The sequence below is a fragment of the Dermochelys coriacea genome, chromosome 1, assembly GCF_009764565.3.
Source record: "Dermochelys coriacea isolate rDerCor1 chromosome 1, rDerCor1.pri.v4, whole genome shotgun sequence".
NCBI lineage: Eukaryota > Metazoa > Chordata > Testudines > Dermochelyidae > Dermochelys > Dermochelys coriacea.
The window spans coordinates 96,622,799-96,641,842 of record NC_050068.2 but is presented as its reverse complement, the minus strand read 5'-3'; the positions used below and the strand labels follow the sequence as shown (position 1 = coordinate 96,641,842).

The window sequence follows — 19,044 nt, the reverse complement described above, 5'->3', positions numbered from 1 at the left end:
CTAAAAAACAGCTTAAAACTCACTCACTCAAGCAACACTTCTAAATTATCCTATACAATTATCAGCTTGTTAGGTTAAAAAAAGGCAGGAACATACTGTGTCATATTTAACTGAAGTTTGTGCTTTTAACAGTAAATTCAGAGAACAGTAAAAGTGATTATACGTGCATAAGAAATCAGTTGTGTTTGTGTTATTTATAGAACTAAAGAAATAGATCAAGTACAACTACCTTGTAGAGACCATAGGAGTCTGAAGCTTCCCAAATATTTTAAAATGTGTATATTTTCATAATTATTATTTGATGGTCATATTCTGGTGGGATGTTTTAGTTAACTGAAATGGGTTTCTACAGATATTCATAACTAGTTTGTAATAGGCTTGATACTACTGTACTTTTCCAGCATAATGGTCCACTCTATCATATCAGCAGTAGTTGCTAGTCATTTAGTTTTATTAATATGATACTCAATAGGTTTAAGCCAAATACAACTTTACTTTATATTAGCCAGGATTTGAAAAGTAAAGTTAAGCTTTGTGTTCCGTTGCTCTTCTAGAGCTCTGAAGCTTGGCTGGGAATAAAAACTATTTTGCTGATTTAGTGGCAAAAAATAAAAAAAAAAGTTTCCAAATGTGGTGCTAGCAGCAAATGTCTGGAGAAACTTTAATTTCACACACAGGCATATACACAAAACCAGTAATCAATCACTGATAGTATTAAAATCCATTACAATGACAAGACACTCAGCTAACCAGAGTAAAACCAGTCTCTCTCCTCTCTTCCATACCACTAAAGGATTGTTGAGTATGACCACCAGGTTTTTTGTCTTAAGTACTCATGGGAAGGGTCTCCATTAAACATCAAATCTCTGTACTTCCACATGTTCCATGAACAAAGCTGGAACGACAATATATAGTTACACTCATTTATAGGGTTTCTTTACTTTGCCTTATAAAAAAATGCCTATCCCTTAAAGCTTTAAGTGCTTGATCATTAAAATACACAACTCTATGTAAGAAAGAAAAGCAAAACAAACACAGCCTTTTGGAATTTTGCTCAGTGGTCTAGACCTAGCCTGCCTGATGTGACAAGAAGAGAAGGAAGAGCCTAGTATGTTATATCAGAATGGAAGTTCAATTAATTTTGAGATTAAGTAGTTTACTTTTTGTAAGTGTGCCTAAAGTTTATAAATACCTTTTACTTGACAAGATAAAAAATAAACCAACATGTTTTTAGGGAAAAAACCTTCTACAGTACTTGTATGGCCCCCATTCCTGCAGTATCTGAGCACCTCACAATACCCACGTGAGGCAAGGAGGTCCTTTTACAGCTGGAGAACTGAGGTATAGAAACACTGAGTAACTTGCAAAGTTCACACCGGAAGTCTGTGGACAAGAAACTGAACCTAGATCTTCCAAGCCCCAGGCTAGCACAGTAACGTCTGTACTATCCTCCCTCTCTGAAGGCACACGTTTTTCCCTAGCGTGAATGTCAAGAAGGAATGATTAAGGGGTAAACAGGTTTAAACCTGACAATATTTTTCAAAATGCTATACTACATGATTGTTCTCATGTCAAATAATTGAAGTGACACACAAAATGGGACAGAAAAAAAAATCTACTTAACCATACAAATGCAGCCTTATTTTCATTATATTGTTTAGAAAAACATCTTATATGCAGTGGCATTCGCAACTGAACTGTTTCTTTATAACAGAAAAATTAAAGTGTTGTGAGCTTCATTAAAAAGGTGCTACAATTACTCTATTACTACTTTTTCAGTTGTTTGTTCATACAAACTAGCTCAGCTCTGCTGCAACATCTTTAAAAAAAAAAAAGCAGTCTGCAACTCCGCTACATATGTATGTGGTCTATAATGGATTTAGGTTATGAGAAAATTCCATACCTGAATCTTATAATCTGAATTTAAAGCCAACTGTGTAGTTTTCTATGCTTCCTACTTACCACATTTTTGAAGTCGTCTTCTGCTTCATCAAATTTTCCTTGCTTAAGAAGTAAATGGCCTCTCTGTAATCTTGCCTGAAATGGAACAGTAACCAGTTTTGTACTTTACTTGGTTCTTATTTGTAGTAAAAAAAAAAAAAAAAAAAAAATTAAAACCCAATTTCCCCAAATTTAATAAAATGGAAAATTTCAGCCCCCATTCACCTCTAACAAACTGAACCAAAAGCAGATATGAAGGTGTCTGCTCTCTCCATCTCTTCTCTATACTGTGTTCTTACAAGAACAACTTTAGCAGAAATGATTATGGGCTTTTACGTCAGTAATTACCCATCATTGCAAAATGTAGGTGTAGCTCCAATTACCACCCAAACTCCTCCATCAGAGGACTGCACCAAGAAAAACAACTGTTTAACTTGTAAGATAACTAGTCAACACTGCTATACTGTTTTGATTTTCTTAATTTACAGTCTTTTCAATAGATTGCAGCAAAAGAGTATGGAAGTCCTTATTGTTAACATTTCTATTAACCTGAAAATTTAAATGAGGACTCTTTAGCAGAAGCCACTGTAAAAGTCAGTGCAGATTATTTTGGAAGGATCTTAACTGAAATTTTGATTATTCAGGATAAGAAAGTTTTCATGCAAGTTAATTAACATTAATAGCATATCTAAATTAAGACTTGCAGTCAGCCTTTCTTAAATAAATTAGTTAAATAAAAATCTAATGACCACAAGACAATTTATTGATAGTAACATTGCTAAACTAGTCCTGGGACTTTAAAGACGGTTCTTATAAAAAATGTTTTAATCTGGTGGGGAGGAGAGGAAAACAGAAACTCTTTCCATTTGTTCACTAGAACAAGGTCATTTAAAAGGCATCATCTTGTTGTAAAATTATTTCATCTCTTAAAGGAGAGAATTTGACAAATTTGTCATAGTAGCAAATATTATATAAAAAACAAACACAAAGTGCGGGGCATATCTTTTATTGGACCAACTTCTGTTGGTGAGAGAGAGACAAGCTTTCAAGCTCCACAGAGCTCTTCTTCAGGTCAGGAAAAGGTACACCGAGTGTGACAGCTAAATACAAGGTGGAACAGATTTAACTACATAACAAATCTGTTCCACCTTGTATTTAGCTCAGAGTAACTTACATAGATCTCTTCAGGTCTGAGAAAGCTCGAAAGTTGTCCCTTTCACTAACAGAAGTTGGTCCAATAAAATATATTACCTCATCCATCTTGTGTCTCTAATATCCTGGGACCAACATGGCTAAAACAACACTGTAAACTATAATTTTTGCTAAGAGAAATAGTCAGTCAATCTTTACCTTTCAAACTGTGTGCGACTCAATCTTTCCAAATAGTTATTTTTAAAATTTGAGGAGATAATCTGCAGTTCAGAACAAAAAACTGGGTTGCAGGTAGGGAGGCAGGTCAAATGGCTAATTCCAGCTTCACAAGTATCCCAGTAATTAGCCTGAAAGAGCTTTGGTAAAGTAGGTGGTAATCCTAAAAAGTAACTTATTTCTTGATTTGGCAACCAATTTTATTGCTTATAGAAGACTCGTAGTTAAGGCTGCGAGTTTGTCATGGAAGTCATGGATTCTGTGACCTTCCATGACCTCCATGACTTCTGCAGCAGCCGGTGCACCTGACTCAGAGACAGCTCAGGCAGCCCCTCCGCCAGGCACACTAGCCGCTGCTGGGGCAGTCTCGGGCCACCATGCACCCACACCCCCCCACACTCCCCAACAACAGAGTTTGGGTGTGGGAGGGAGCAGGGAGTTGGGGCACGGGACAGGGTGAGGCGGGCTCTGGGCAACGCTTACCTGGGGGTGCTCCCTGGAAGCGGCGACATCCCCCTCACTCAGCTGCTCGGCGGAGGCATGGCCAGGCAGTTCTGTGCGGCCATGCCTCTACCTAGCAGCTGAGCGACGAGGATGTCGTTGCTTCCAGGGAACCACCCCTCCAGGTAAACGCCGCCTAGAGCCCACTTCACCCCATCCCGTGCCCCAACCCCCTGCCCCCTCCCACACCCAAACTCTGCTGTTGCTGGGAGGGAAGGCGTGGAGACAAGTAGGGAGCCTGCCAACCCTAACGCTCCCCCCAGCACCCGCATGCAGCCTCCCCAAGTTTTATTCACAGGTATTTTTAGTAAAAGTCATAGGTCACGGGCTGTGAATTTTTGTTTACTTCCCATGACCTGTCCATGGCTTTTACTAAAAATACCCATGAATAAAACTTAGCCTTACTCATAATTCATTACGAACCCTTAGATATGCTAGCAGAGGATTTGGGCATTTTACTGTAGGCCAGGTATAAAATTAGAAGTTAAAGTGAGACAAGACTAGTCTCTCTCTCATCCACTGTAAGAGTGTTCAATATCGTACATGTACTAGTATCTTGTGGTATCTAATTTTAAACTTCCTGAAATATGGGGTATTAAATTCTCTTTTTTACTATACCACCAGCTAAAAAATAGTCTGCCTTTTAAACAAAACAGGAAAACAAAAAGGAACACCATTTTCTTTTACTCTGAAGGAATCCTGAAAAATCATTACTTACTGATGTGAAATCCTGCTTTAGTTCAACCACTTTACTTAAATCACGAGTTGCAGCTTTAGATTTGCCCATGGCCAAATACACTGTGGCTCTTCTGTAATAGGCAATGTAGTTATCAGAATCCCCTTCTGCAAGCAAAGAAGAAATAATCACAACACCGCCTCAATGTAATTTGGGTACAGTTAAGCTGCAATCATAATAATAGCAGCATTACCTGATTTTAAGCAATTTGACAATTATATTTAACAATTAGCAAAAGTAACATTTGTAGACAATAATATTTTACATCACATGTAATTTGCTCATGTTAACATCATTGAAAATAGGATGTGAACATAAATATTAGCAATGTTACTAAGGGTTTTGAACGTGAATGTGTAAGGATATTTCCGCTCTCCGGTGGAGTTAAGCTAAAACATACTAACCCTTTTTATCTCAAATTGCAGGCCTACTTTCGGATGCATATTTAATGCTTTCACTGTTTGCCATGGTCTCTACATCTGATACTAGATGCACAAAATAAGGAATCCATACACATCATTCCACTAATGACCAGCATTATTTTAGATAGTCCAATGTTTTCATAAGTTTATAATTTATATGTAGACAGTAGCAACTTCATATTTCGTTTAACTTTAAGTTCGTTTAACTAAACTGTTATTTCTATCCCAATGGAAGACAGACATTTAGGGGACTGGAGATAGAGCTATTAGCTTAGTGTCAAAGTGATGACCGTGATGCAACTATGTGACTCTGCGGCTCCATTCCAGTGTTCTCTTTGCCAATGCTGTTCAGCATCTGTTCACTCTTGTTTGAATCCCACCATGCTGACCAGCTTTGGAAACCCATTTGAGGAACTTCTGGGCATATTTCTCTGAAAGTATACAGGAAAATAATGCTATGTCCTTAGCTCTGAGATGAGGATATTAGTGATGGGACCACAGCCTAATCACTAGTGAACTGTATCTTCTACTACTAAGGGACACTAAACTTTTTAATGTATTATTAAAACAAATCTAGGGTTTGGATACAAGAATAAAACACATCTGAAGCACAAAATAGATGCCTATTTTGCCTAAGATAGATGCCCAAGACCCTCACTTAGTAGATCTTAAGAGTAAAATGCAAAGTTTTACAAATCAATCTAAGAACACTGTTGTAAACAGTCCAGTTGCAGTGCAACTGCATCGGAAGTGTTGTCTTCAGTCCAGGGAACCTCACTAACCAGAGGCATAAAGACAAGACCCAGGGAGTTCAGTGAGAGGTCAAGAGGTTGGAAGGGCTCCTTTGTGCGAAGGTTAAAAGAGCTAAATATGTCTAGTTTGGCCAAGGGATTCCTGGGGTGGAAATTTAAGCCTTCAAACATCTGAGCATCTACATGCTGAGGAGGGCGTGGAATTATTGAGGAGGTGGTTCAAAGGGGTACAAAAACATTGCCTAGCTCCTACATAGCGTTGTTCCCGTCAGTTGATTTCTAAGTGCTTTCCCAAGCAGGTCAGTATTGTTATCCACATTTTACACATGGGGAAGCCAAGGTATGGGGACAAGAAGTGTCAAGGTCAACCAGCAGGCCAGTAACAGAGATGAGACTAGAACCCAGCTCTCCTGAGTGCTGGTCCTGTGCTCTGCCCACTGGGCCGTACTGCCCCTGAATGAGGCTAATGTGGCGTAATGCCGATTGGGGGGAAAGAAAAAAAAAAAAGAGAGAGGAGGATATTGTGCTGAATGTTGCGAGGAGGGAAGAAATTCCTACCAGCAAGAGCTCTTAGACTTTAGACTAGTCACCCGGCCAGTGGTGGCAGCCCCAGGTTTTGAAAATTTAAGACTAAGCAAAAATATTCACTACATATTGTAGAGAAGAATCCTGCACTAGCCATTGGGGAGGGGGGAGATGGGCTGACCGATTTCTCCATCTCTCATTTCAATGACTTTGTCAATGTGCTTTCTAGTCCTCCTCAGAGCAGGAAGCCCAGTCTAGGGGTCACAACAGAGGGTTGAGAGGTAGAACTTCTCAGAACTAACATCAGCCTCCTGTCTGGCCCTGGGCAAGTCACTTAACCACCTGAGTACAATGGGTATAGTTATTGCCACTCTCCTAAAGGTGATGGATGAAATAATTAATGCTAGTAATGAATGCTTAAGACAAAAACAGCCAGTAGTATGCCTACTAAGAAATACATTAAGGCTGATGGAATGCAGCCTGGTTAATAACACCTAGCTCTTCTTGTGCTTTCCATCAGTAAAGATGGAAGCACTTTACAAAGCAGGTAAGTGTCATTATCCCCAGCAACGGGGACAAAGAGGTGAGCAGACTTGCTCCAGGTTATCCAGCAGGTCAGTGGCAAAATGAGGAATAAAAGGTTTCCAGAGTCCCAGTCCATTCACCACACTATATTCTATATTGGATATAAAACCTGAGTGGGTTTCCTTAGCTGAATCTTCTAACCTGTGCACGTGTTTCTGTGTGTGTACGCATGGACATGTGTGCATGCATGTATATATAGGTTTGTATGTTCCAAGATCAGAAGGGACCATTGTGATCATCTAGTCTGACCTCCTGTATCACCCAGGCCAGAGAACTTCCCCCAAATCATTCCTAGAGCAGATCTTTTAGAAAAAACATCCAATCTCGATTTAAAAATGTCCAGTGATAGAGAATCCACCAGGACCTTTGCTAAATTGTTCCTATGGTTAATTACGCTCACTGTGGAAAAAATTACCCCTCATTACCAATCTGTTTTTAATCTAGCTTCAACTTTCAGCCGCTGGTTCAGGTTACGCCTTTCTCTGCTAGACTGAAGAACCCATTTTCAACTATGTGTTCCTCATGTAGGCCCTTATCGATTGTAATCAAGTCACCCCCCTAACCTTCTCTTTGTTATGCTAAATAGATTGAGTTCCTTGAGGCTGTCACTATAAGGATGTTTTCTAATCCTTTAATCCTTCTCGTGGCTCTTCTCTGAACCCTCTCCAATTTGCCAACATCCTTCCTGAACTGTGGATACAGAACCGGACACAGGATTCCATCAGTGGTTACACCAATGCCAAATCCAGAGGTAAAATAACTGCTCCTTGAGATTCCCCTGTTTATGCATCCAAGGATTGTATTAGCCTTTTTGGCTACAGGGTTGCACTGGGACCTCGTATTCCTCCCAAATCTTTTTCAGAGTCGCTGCTTCCCAGGATAGAGTCCTCCATCCTGAAAGTATGGCCGACATTCTTTATTCCCCAAATTGACTTGTGTGTATAATCTGTCTCACGCGCGCCACTGGGGATTTCCTAAATGGGATCAGAATCAAGTCCATAGTTTTCAGCTGGCAGTGGGCCTTGGATTTCCCATTCTAACCAGAGGCTAGAAGGAGTTCTCATAAATCCCTTGTCTAAATCCCACCACCAGATTATAGGGAGGCTTGGGGCCGATTGCCCTGTCTCTGATGGCATTCAGCCCTTTTCTGGGTACAGCTAAATCATCCCAGCGAGGTATGATTCGTATCCACAGGGCTCATTTAAAAAAAATCATCTCTGAAAAGCAATTTGTAGCCTTTGGCCTGCACCGGTGTCAGGGATTTTAGAAAAAATCATGCCCTTGGGAAGGTTATCCTAGGTTTCCTCTGCAAGGTCTTCACCCTCTATTTCATATGGTGCAACTTGAATGCTGTGCTCTGTCCTCGATATACATTGTGGGTATATATGTAGGTATGTAACCTTTATGAAAGAAGAATGAAATTTTAAGTATTTCCAGCACACGGCACTTAAATCAAGTGTCTTTGCCAAGTGGTTAGGTCTCCCTTCTTGGCTAGGCTTAAGAGAGCGTGTTTGGATTTTAAGTGGCAAAACCAGTTAATAGATTCCTCCCTGCATCTTCCCTCATCTTTGCAGGGAGCGCACACACAGATCCCAGGGGTTATCATAAAGGTGAAGGGAGAAGAGGAGAGACACATCTGGGGAGTGCCTGGTTAAAAATACAGGTGACCCATCATCTCTTGTAATTCTGCAGGCAAAATGTCACATGACAGATGCTGCCCCACATACCATGCAACAAGATGGGGCACTGCCCCATTTGCCACCTGTAAACTCAATGTTATTCTCGTTGGTGCTAGTGTGGACTTAACGCTAGTGTGCCTCTCCGTGGACTTCAGTGGACTTTGGGGGAGGGATAGCTCAGTGGTTTGAGCATTGGCCTGCTAAACCCAGGGTTGTGAATTCAATCCTTGAGGGGGCCATTTAGGGATCTGGGGCAAAAACTGGGGATTGGTCCTGCTTTGAGCAGGGGGTTGGACTAGATGACCTCCTGAGGTCCCTTCCAACCCTGATATTCTGTGAACTCTGTGAAAACTTCGAGGCATGCAATTGAGCTTCATAGCTTCACCTGTTATCAGCAATGTTTCAGAGGCCATCTTACCAAGGAGAGACATTTTCCGTTTCGTTCTAAAATCATTTGGCTACTAAAGTGGAAAAATGACAGCGGCCTAAAGATTACTTACTTTCTACCTTGATGATGTAGGCCACTCTGCACTAGTGCTATGGACTTCTACATTTATTTTTATTATCCAAAACAAAATAGTCATCATCCATTACCACAGACTACTCCATAGACTACATATCCCATTACAAAATTAGATTATGTAAAAAAAATGTAGAGCTCAAGTTGTAAATAATTCTTACACCTAGCAAAATACACTATTCACATACACACACAAAATATTAGGGGTTAAAACAACCGAGGCAGGAGAGAGCTGTCCCACGACCAGATACAAAACTTCTGGCAGACAGAAAATGGTTTTGCCTCAGAGCCCCCAGTACAGCAATGAATAGCTCTGATATCCATACAGAGAACAGAATCAGTCACAGCCTGAAGGATATGTTAAGATCCAGAACTGGAGAGAGTAAAGCAGGAAGCAGCTTGCTTTTTACCATGTTATGTCTGCAACCAGAACATTGCAATGGCTGTGATCTAAGAAGAAAGAAAAGGAGAACAAACAAACAAAAAAAAAAAAAAAAAAGCTATTGTCCAGGTTAGTCTTGCCATGCAAAGCAAGCAAAAAGCTTCGAGAAATGAGAGGTTCTTTGCTTGATAACAAAAAAAAAAAATGCAGGTAGTTTTAGTGCACCCGGCAAAGTTACCTTAAGTAATATGTAAGTTATACTTCCCCCAAAAAAATTTCAGAAAAGTTGAAGATTCAAAAAGTACAGACAATAAAAGATTTGGAAGGTGAAGATTAGCTCAAGGCTGCTCCTGTATTAATAACTCCAATGGGATAAAATGATCAAAACACTTGAATACTTTTAGATGGGACTCCGATCATATGAAACACAGAACACAATATTGCATAGAATGTTAACCCACTAAGCTTTAGACAACTAATCTCACATATTTAAACTTTAGTTTTGTTTTCCTTTCCAGCCAACAAATTCTAACCAAGAGATTCAAGTTTTAAACTGGTAGCAATGAATAATTACTAATCCCTAGCCACATACAGTGAAGAGATTAGTCATCACTATATATTTCAAAACAAACCCAATTAGTTTAAAAGTTTAAATTCACTTATAACCATGAAGAGTAATTGGATGGAATGATCTAGAATTAAAGTTTCCCCCTCTCCTACTTTGATGAATCATAGTTTGTCCAAACTAAACTGAAAGCAAATACTAACAGCCAACAATATTTAGACACACATGCTGTCTGCACACTTTTGCATGTTGTCCTGAATGAAAATTTGAATCTCAAAGGTCTGATATTACTGCAAATGCACATATGGATATTTATTCTTTTCACGATCACAAAATTCTACATTTTGTTATATTGTGTAATTAATTCGATTTGAAAAAGTCTGAGTGGAAAACTGTAGTATGCATGCATCCTATACAATGGTGTGAATAACATGAAAATAAGAGATTGGCAGCAGGAAAGAACAGAACTAACAGTAGGGTGACCATATTTCCCTATGCTGAATAGGGGAAACTGGTAAAATTACTAGTATTCAAGCAAACAGCAATCAATCAGAACTATGCAATACAAACCTTCAAATTAACAAGAAGTTGCCTGAGCCTGTTAAAAAGAAATACTGCCTAGTTGGATTATTTATTTTATCTTTAAGGCTTTAGGGTTCACACTGGGAGGTGTGACACACACACCCCTTCCCCCCCACACAAACACACGGGGAGAAGTAACACATCCACACTCCCGTACACCTCTCTCACACAGTGGGGCTGACTGGCTCTCCTGGTACCCCCCTCCATGCCTGGCTGGGCCCCGGACCGTCTCTCCTGGTACCTGGTGCTGCATCTTCCTGAGGCAACACAATGGTGGGGCGGGGAGGGCAGCCAGCAGCAGCCTTTTGGCACTGTGCGGAGGGAAGGGATGGGAGCCGCTTCCAGCTATGGGGAGGGAAGAGAGATGACCTGGCCCATGTCTTGTAGAGCTCATCTTCTCCCCCGCCTGCTCCCCTGTGGCTGGAAGCAGCTTGTCCCTTCCTGCCCACAGTGTTGAAAGGCAGCTAACACCTCCAGGCTGCTGCTGGCCACCGACATGTCCCCCAGCTACAGCAAAGGCAGGAAGGGGTTAAGCTCTAAGGACGCATTGTGTACCAGGGCAGGGGCTTTAGCGAATCCGGCCAGAGAGGTGGCTCAGCAGTGGAGGGTGCCTAGGAGATGGAGCAGCCCCACGCTCCCCGGGGGCAGGACCCTGGCGGAGGGCAGGTGAAGAGGGTGCTAAGCCCCTGCCTGGGGGGCTGCTCTGGAGCCTGCAGGGTCGGGGCACGATCAGTCAGGAAAACGCTTCCCCCTTCCCCCGCCACTCCAGAGCTTAGGTGAGGGATGGAGAGGCTTCCCAGTGCCAGTGCTGTGCGGGGCTTTGGTACAAACAGGGCTTGGCTCCTCCTAGCCAGTGCCCTGGGCCAGAGGGTCTTGAGTTTTCCCGGGGCACTGGCCCAGCCCAGGCAGAGGCAGTGCGGGGGAAGGAAAGAGCTCACCGGCCAGGCTGTTGATGAGCTGAGCACTCTGACCAGGGGCTGGTTCTCTGCCCAGCGCTGGGAACGGGACAGACCCCACCGGGGGCGATATGGAGAAGCTGTGGGGCTGGGGTTCAAAGAGGCAAAGCAGGGAGAAAACAGCAAGAGGGGGAGCAGGGAGGAGCTCTGCTGGCCAAGAGCCAGCATGCAGCGGGGACCATGCTGATGGACCAGCAGGAGGAGCAGCCAGCCCCATGTGTTGCAGCTTTGCCCCACCATTAGCCTTGCACACCCACCCCCACCACTGGTGGGCGGGCAGCTGGAGAGTAGGGATCCGCCAGCAGCAGGACCCACCAGTACTGATTTTGAAGAGGGTGGGGGAAAGAGACAGAAAAGAGACAGGGACAATTTGCCCGTTTTTAAGAAAAAGTCAGGACACTTGCAGGAGGACTTAAATACAGGACTGTCCCTTTAAAAATGGGACATCTGGTCATCATAACTAATAGCAGATTTAAGATTATAAAATTCCAAAGCACAAGTCTGCATTCAACCCAAGCAATGAACACACTCAAAAATGCATGAACTTGCAACAATCCTTGTCTTCCATTCCACCAGTGGATATATGTGTGAATTTAAAAGTTATGGAAAATACATTACAGTACTAATTTGAGGTCTCAAAACACTTTACATTTTCTCTTAAATCAGGAAGATTACCCCACCCAAGGAATATGTAGCATTTTTAAAAAGTATGTGCTTGATTTCTTTTATGGGGTTGGAAGGGAGGGTAGAGGAAGAAAACAGGGATAAGTCCCATCCCACCTTCCCACACCCTCCTCCCCCCACCTTTTTTTTTTTTTTTTTTTAACTTGGTTTTCTTTTCTAATCTTGACAAGACAATAGCAGGGACATGTTATCAGATTATACCCAGGGTGCCCAACCTACGGCCCATGGACCATACAAGGCCCACCAGAACACTTCATAAGGCCCACAGCCTGCTTCAAAACAATATAAATGCATCCGATGAAGTGAGCTGTAGCTCACGAAAGCTTATGCTCTAATAAATTTGTTAGTCTCTAAGGTGCCACAAGTACTCCTTTTCTTTTAGTAGGTTCTTTAGCATTTTGTCATCACATTTACACAAGTGGGTAAATACACAATACTGTACCTAGAAACAGCCTAATATATGCAAAACAAGCTGCACTTAAAATATAAATCAATACAGGTGAGTATTATTATATTATTATTCAAATATGTAAAATCTGTTTGGCCTACACAACGTTGTGCTTAGGTTTATGTGCCCTCCTATGTAATAAGGTATATACCAATCCAGGTGGCTACAAGCAGTTAGTTTGCCTTATGCTTTGCAACACCTCCCAGACTTGGTGTTCACATACTCTATGGCTGTTCTAGGTTTGAGCCCTGATCCTGGAATTTTCCACACCCATGTGGGGTCCCATTTGCTGCATCCATGAGGTCAGTTAGGGCTCCATGTGGTCCCACATGGGCAAGGCAGTCCACCCACACATTGTGAATTGGAGGCTTATTAATCAAGCAAATTACGAGGAAGAGTGAAGGATAGAGCATTTCAATACAAAAATTCTGCACCACAAGCAGTCAAATAATTTTAACTTCAGATACACACCTATAGCAGCATGGAAGTGAGACAAGGCATCAGCTAGCTGTCCAGCTGCCAATAACTTCTTGCCCATTTCAAGTTGTTTTTCTACTTCAGCATTTATTCCACATTCGACTCCTAAAATAGAAGAGTCAACATTTTTAATCACACAGCAAAGCTGACACTACCAAAAAAAAATAAAGGGCAGGGATGGATAGAGTGTTCTCTCTCTCTCTCTCCCCCTCCCTCCCTCCATAATACATAAAAATCATAAGGGACAGTTCATATTTTATTACCAGGCAAGAGCTCCCTACCCAAAAAATAAATTGCTGATACAGAAGCACATGAAAACAAAATGCTACATTTCTCATCTTAGTTTCATTTCAGACTTAACTCTTCTGCCCCTCTCCAAAGATCCAGTTATAATGAAGAAAGTCTAAATACTGTAAGCCACCATTTTAAAAGCAGCTGTTGAATATGCATCACTAGCTACATTCTACCTAGCTTTTGCACATACAAGATTCTCTACATCTAAATAAGGTAGCAAAATACATTGTCCTCTCCTGTTGTAATTAAAATCCTAAATACAAGGATCACTTGCTGTGCATAACAGAATGAACACGAGCAGGTTTTTTTTTAAATATAAAATTTACTTCAATAACCTGATCATGAAAGTGTGATGGATAACTCTGTATTCTCTTCACTGAGCGTCCACACAGAAATTTTTGAAGTTCCCTTTAACTTTATTTTATGCTCTTTTATTTAAGGATCTTTACAAATTCAAGTCCTAAATACAGTTTATTGTACATATTTTAATATTATAAAAGGAATTTAAACAAACACTGACAAGAACAGTGTTTCATATTCCAAGACAAACTGTTTGCCAAGTGTCAGACTTCCCATATGCAATATTCAAGTACAGTAACTCCTATAGAGCAAAGTTGCACAAGAGATGTGAGCCCCTAGTATATTATGAAATGTGAACAAAGCCAAGCCCTTTCAATCACGCAGGCAGTGTAATTATTAAAGTATAATTTGAGTTTATAATTGTTATTGCTGCAGAGACTCTGTATCTAATCCTGCTTCCACTGAAATCAATGGGGGAACTCCAATCAACTGCATGGTGCGGGATCAAGCCCAGCATGTGTAGTGGTGAAAAGCATGTGTAGTGGTGAATTTCCTTATATCATTTTTAAATGTGTTTCCTCTTAATTTAATTGAATATCCTTTATTCTTCTACCTTTAGAAAAGGTTTAGACATCTGTATGTATGACATCCACAGCTACGTAAGAGAGGCTTTAGAAGTGAGGAAAATTGAACACTAATTTCTCAGGGCATAAGAATATATGGCAAGAATGGGGAGAAACTTCCCCTATGGGCAAGTTATTTCATAATTATTAACCACACAATTTCTTGTGCCCTCCTCTGGAACATCCGATAAGAGTCAGTTTCAGAGACAAGATGCAGCAATCGATGAACAAGTGGTCAGAGCCAGTATGGCAATTTCTAAAGTTGAACAATGGCTGGTCACTCTCCTTTTCTCTGTTCCAAATTTTGAGAGAAGTGCCACTCTGTTTAAAAAAAACAGGATTTTGGCCTCTTTGTGAACTGACTTTCTGCAGACCAGATCGTCATCTAGGAATTTGGGTTGTGCTCCCCCATTACACTGCTGAAGTAGCTCCACTCCATGGCTCTGATCCCCTCCTACCAACAAATCTCCTCTCTCTATCTGGTCACTGAGAAAACTTCACTGGCCTGAAATACTAACTCAAAAAACTGATACCTCAAACATATCACTAGATTAACAAAAACTAGAGGTATGTCCAACACTCAGATGAGGATTCTAGACAGGTGGGCCTATCAACAAAGGCAGGGTTCTGATGTCACCGCAGGATCAAGCAGATGCTGGTCAAGTGGAAGAAGGTACTTAATAAACTATAAATACCTGTTGCAGCAGCAACAAATGGTACAGAGACAATTAGTGAGAGTGAGTCACTTGTACAGAATGTCCCACTTCAAATTTGCTTTAGTGTGAAAGCCCTTTTTGAAAAGTCAGATATCCTACTGGATCACATTTCATTTCAGCCGAAGTCAAAAGACAGTTTTGGCTATGGACCACAGCAGAATCAAACAAACAGCACAAATTAACATACATTCATTGACAATAAAACTACACTGGCAGCAGGTCATAATAAATAGCATCCTTCACAACAACACAGCTCTAAATGGAGACAGCCCTTTTCAGGGGCTCCCCCCTCACCCCCTTGTCTTCACACTTCAATTTTGTTTGCATGAAGAACACAACATTTCTCTACCAACTTTATCCTTTCTAATTCAGAAAAGATTGATTTCTCTCGGTCTTTGGAACGCTTGAATCTGAACCAGCCTTCTTCACTTCCTTATTCCTGATTCATCATCAATCATGTCAGTACAGCTCCAAGAATAGAATTTATACAATAAGACTTACTTGTTCTAGATAGTATCTTTCATATAAAATGTCTCAAATAATTTTAAGAAGAGTTATATAATACAATTCAGCTATCATGCCAGAGAGAGGAAAATTAAAAGGAACAGACAAGGGCAAACAAATATATTCAAGGAGAAATATAAAGAAGCTATTCCATATGCAAGAGATGTGAAGGACAGTTCCCTATAGTAACCACACTGTCAGAAGTGACAGAAGAGCCCAGTGCTAGATGAGCAGAAGGAATTTGGATGGGGAGAGAGGAAAAACAAGGTGTGAAACACGCAGAAGCAAGTCCAGAGTGTTTTATAAATCAAAGACGACAACTATGAACTGGATTCTGAAATGGGAAGTCAGTGAAACTGTTTGAGAATGGGGCTGATTTGATAATTCTTTGTATACCTGAGAAAAACAGTGCAACATTACATAAATGCAGAAGTTTGCGGAACTGGAACTTGGGGAGACTACAAGAAGAGACATGCAGTAGTACAGCATACAGAAGATGAAGGCATGCACAAGGATTTTAGCAGAGTTAAACTGAAAAAAGCAGCACATATACCAATGCTCTCAAGATTTTGAAAGGAACAGATATGAGATGTGGTGATGGAGAATTACACCAAGAATAGTACAATAGAAGCAAATGAAAGTTCTGAGCAGAGACAGCCACACCCAAAGTAAAGTCCCCAAAGCCTTGGGGATTTAATTTCCAATGATATTTCTTTCTTGCTGTTAATTAATTAGTGATGGCTCTCCAATTCCTTACAGGACTTCAAGTCTGCAGCTTCTGGGCCCACTCCCACTGGATCTCCTTATTTCCAGAACCTGCTCTTAAAGAAGCAGCAGGCGAGAGGACGCTGTGATCCTTATCCCCCTTTCCATCCTGTGAAAAGAACAGGTTGGCCTATGTCTAAGCTAGGATTTAAAGGTATGTTAGAACCTATTAGCCAATACATTCTAAGAACCTAATGAAGAAAGGCAATGTATACTTCAAGACGTTAAGATTTGATTCAAACAGCTAACCAGAAGTAAACATTAGACTGCCTTAGCTAAGCGAAGACAAAAGTAACGTGCTTCCGCTTAGCTGTTCGAGTTAAACCTTAACATGTGTTGAAGTACATATTGCCTTTCTTCATTAGGCTCTTAGAACCTATTAGCCAATACATTCTAACACACCTTTAAATCCTAGTCTAGACAAAGGCAAAGAAGTTACTTCATTCTCTGTCTTCTCTGTCATTCTGGGAAAGTGCTGGCTTCCTCCTCAAGAAGAACAAGCAGCATGTGGACTGGTCTGATCTGATCCTTCTTTCCCCATCACCTCAACAGAAAGGGACAGCAGAACCCAAGCCCCACGCAGAAGACCATAATTTCTACTCACTCTGGGCAAGTATTAATGCAGGTATACTGCTATTTTAGATCATGTATACCTAACATAGAAGGGCTGTACTGTAAGAAGTTATGCTTAGAAACATACCAGAACTGGACACAGAATACAGTTGTAGAGTGTCAACACAATTCCACACTTCCAACCTTATGTATGTGCATGTTGAACCTTTAAGGTATTTTTTTGCTACAATACAGTTACTGTAGGCAGATTACAGCCTGATCCTGCAAGTAGGGTTGCCAACTTTCTAGTTGCAGAAAACCAAACACCCTTGCCCCACTCCCTCTCCAAGGCCCAAGGGTGCGGTCTGGGGTCTTGAGGTCTGTCTGGGGGTGCAGGCTCTGGAGTGGGGCTGGGGATGAGAGGTTTGGGGTGCAGGAGGGGGCTCCACGCTGGGGAAGGGCAGTGAGGTATGGGAGGGGATATGGGCTCTGGGCTGGGGATGCAGACTGTAGGGTGGGGCCAGAAATGAGCCCTTTTTAATGTCTTTAATAAAGTAAATACTAATGGAAACTGCGTGATCATGGGAGACTTTAACTTCCCAGATATAGACTGGAGGACCAGTGCTAGTAATAATAATAGGGCTCAGATTTTCCTAGATGCGATAGCTGATGGATTCCTTCATCAAGTAGTTGCTGAACCGACTAGAGGGGATGCCATTTTAGATTTAATTTTGGTGAGTAGCGAGGACCTCATAGAAGAAATGGTTGTAGGGGACAATCTTGGCTCAAGTGATCATGAGCTAATTCAGTTCAAACTAAATGGAAGGATTAACAAAAATAAATCTGCAACTAGGGTTTTTGATTTCAAAAGGGCTGACTTTCAAAAATTAAGGAAATTAGTTAGGGAAGTGGATTGGACTGAAGAACTTATGGATCTAAAGGTAGAGGAGGCCTGGGATTACTTTAAATCAAAACTGCAGAAGCTATCAGAAGCCTGTATCCCAAGAAAGGGGAAAAAATTCATAGGAAGGAGTTGTAGACCAAGCATCTTAGAGAGGTGATTAAGAAGAAGCAGAAAGCATACAGGGAGTGGAAGATGGGAGGGATCAGCAAGGAAAGCTACCTAATTGAGGTCAGAACATGTAGGGATAAAGTGAGACAGGCTAAAAGTCGAGTAGAGTTGGACCTTGCAAAGGGAATTAAAACCAATAGTAAAAGGTTCTATAGCCATATAAATAAGAAGAAAACTAAGAAGGAAGAAGTGGGGCCGCTTAACACTGAGGATGGAGTGGAGGTTAAAGATAATCTAGGCATGGCCCAATATCTAAACAAATACTTTGCCTCAGTCTTTAATAAGGCTAAAGAGGATCTTGGGGATAATGGTAGCATGACAAATGGGAAGGAGGATATAGAGGTAGATATTACCATATCAGAGGTAGAAGCGAAACTGAAACAGCTTCATGGGACTAAATCAGGGGGCCCAGATAATCTTCATCCAAGAATATTAAAGGAATTGCAAGCCCATTAGCAAGAATTTTTAATGAATCTGTAAACTCAGGAATAGTACCGAATGATTGGAGAATTGCTAATATAGTTCCTATTTTTAAGAAAGGAAAAAAAAGTGATCCGGGTAACTACAGGCCAGTTAGTTTGACATCTGTAGTATGCAAGGTCCTGGAAAAAATTTTGAAGGAGAAATTAGTTAAGGACATTGAAGTCAATGGTAAATGGGACAAAATACAACATGGTTTTACAAAAGGTAGATCATGCCAAACCAACCTAACCTCCTTTTTTGAAAAAGTAACAGATTTTTTAGATAAAGGAAATGCAGTGGATCTAATTTACCTAGATTTCAGTAAGGCATTTGATACCGTGCCACATGGGGAATTATTAGTTAAATTGGAGAAGATGGGGATCAATATGAACATCAAAAGGTGGATAAGGAATTGGTTAAAGGGGAGACTGCAACGGGTCCTACTAAAAGGCGAACTGTCAGGTTGGAGGGAGGTTACCAGTGGAGTTTCTCAGGGATCGGTTTTGGGACCAATCTTATTTAATCTTTTTATTACTGACCTTGGCACAAAAAGTGGGAGTGTGCTAATAAAGTTTGCAGATGATACAAAGCTGGGAGGTATTGCCAATTCGGAGAAGGACCGGGATATTATAC

At 41.1% G+C, this 19,044-nt stretch overlaps 1 protein-coding gene across 2 annotated transcripts in view; it reads right to left on the bottom strand.

Moving 5' to 3' along the window:
- The window catches only part of DNAJC3 (DnaJ heat shock protein family (Hsp40) member C3), a 79,522-nt gene that overhangs the window by 50,621 nt on the left and 9,857 nt on the right, over positions 1-19,044 (bottom strand). For both annotated transcript variants that reach the window (XM_038387350.2, XM_038387352.2), the window contains exons 2-4: positions 13,118-13,228; positions 4,529-4,653; positions 1,963-2,037 (exon numbers count right to left, since the gene is read on the bottom strand). In XM_038387350.2, the coding sequence (XP_038243278.1) occupies positions 1,963-2,037; positions 4,529-4,653; positions 13,118-13,228 (311 nt within the window). The remainder of the gene's footprint in view (positions 1-1,962; positions 2,038-4,528; positions 4,654-13,117; positions 13,229-19,044) is intronic.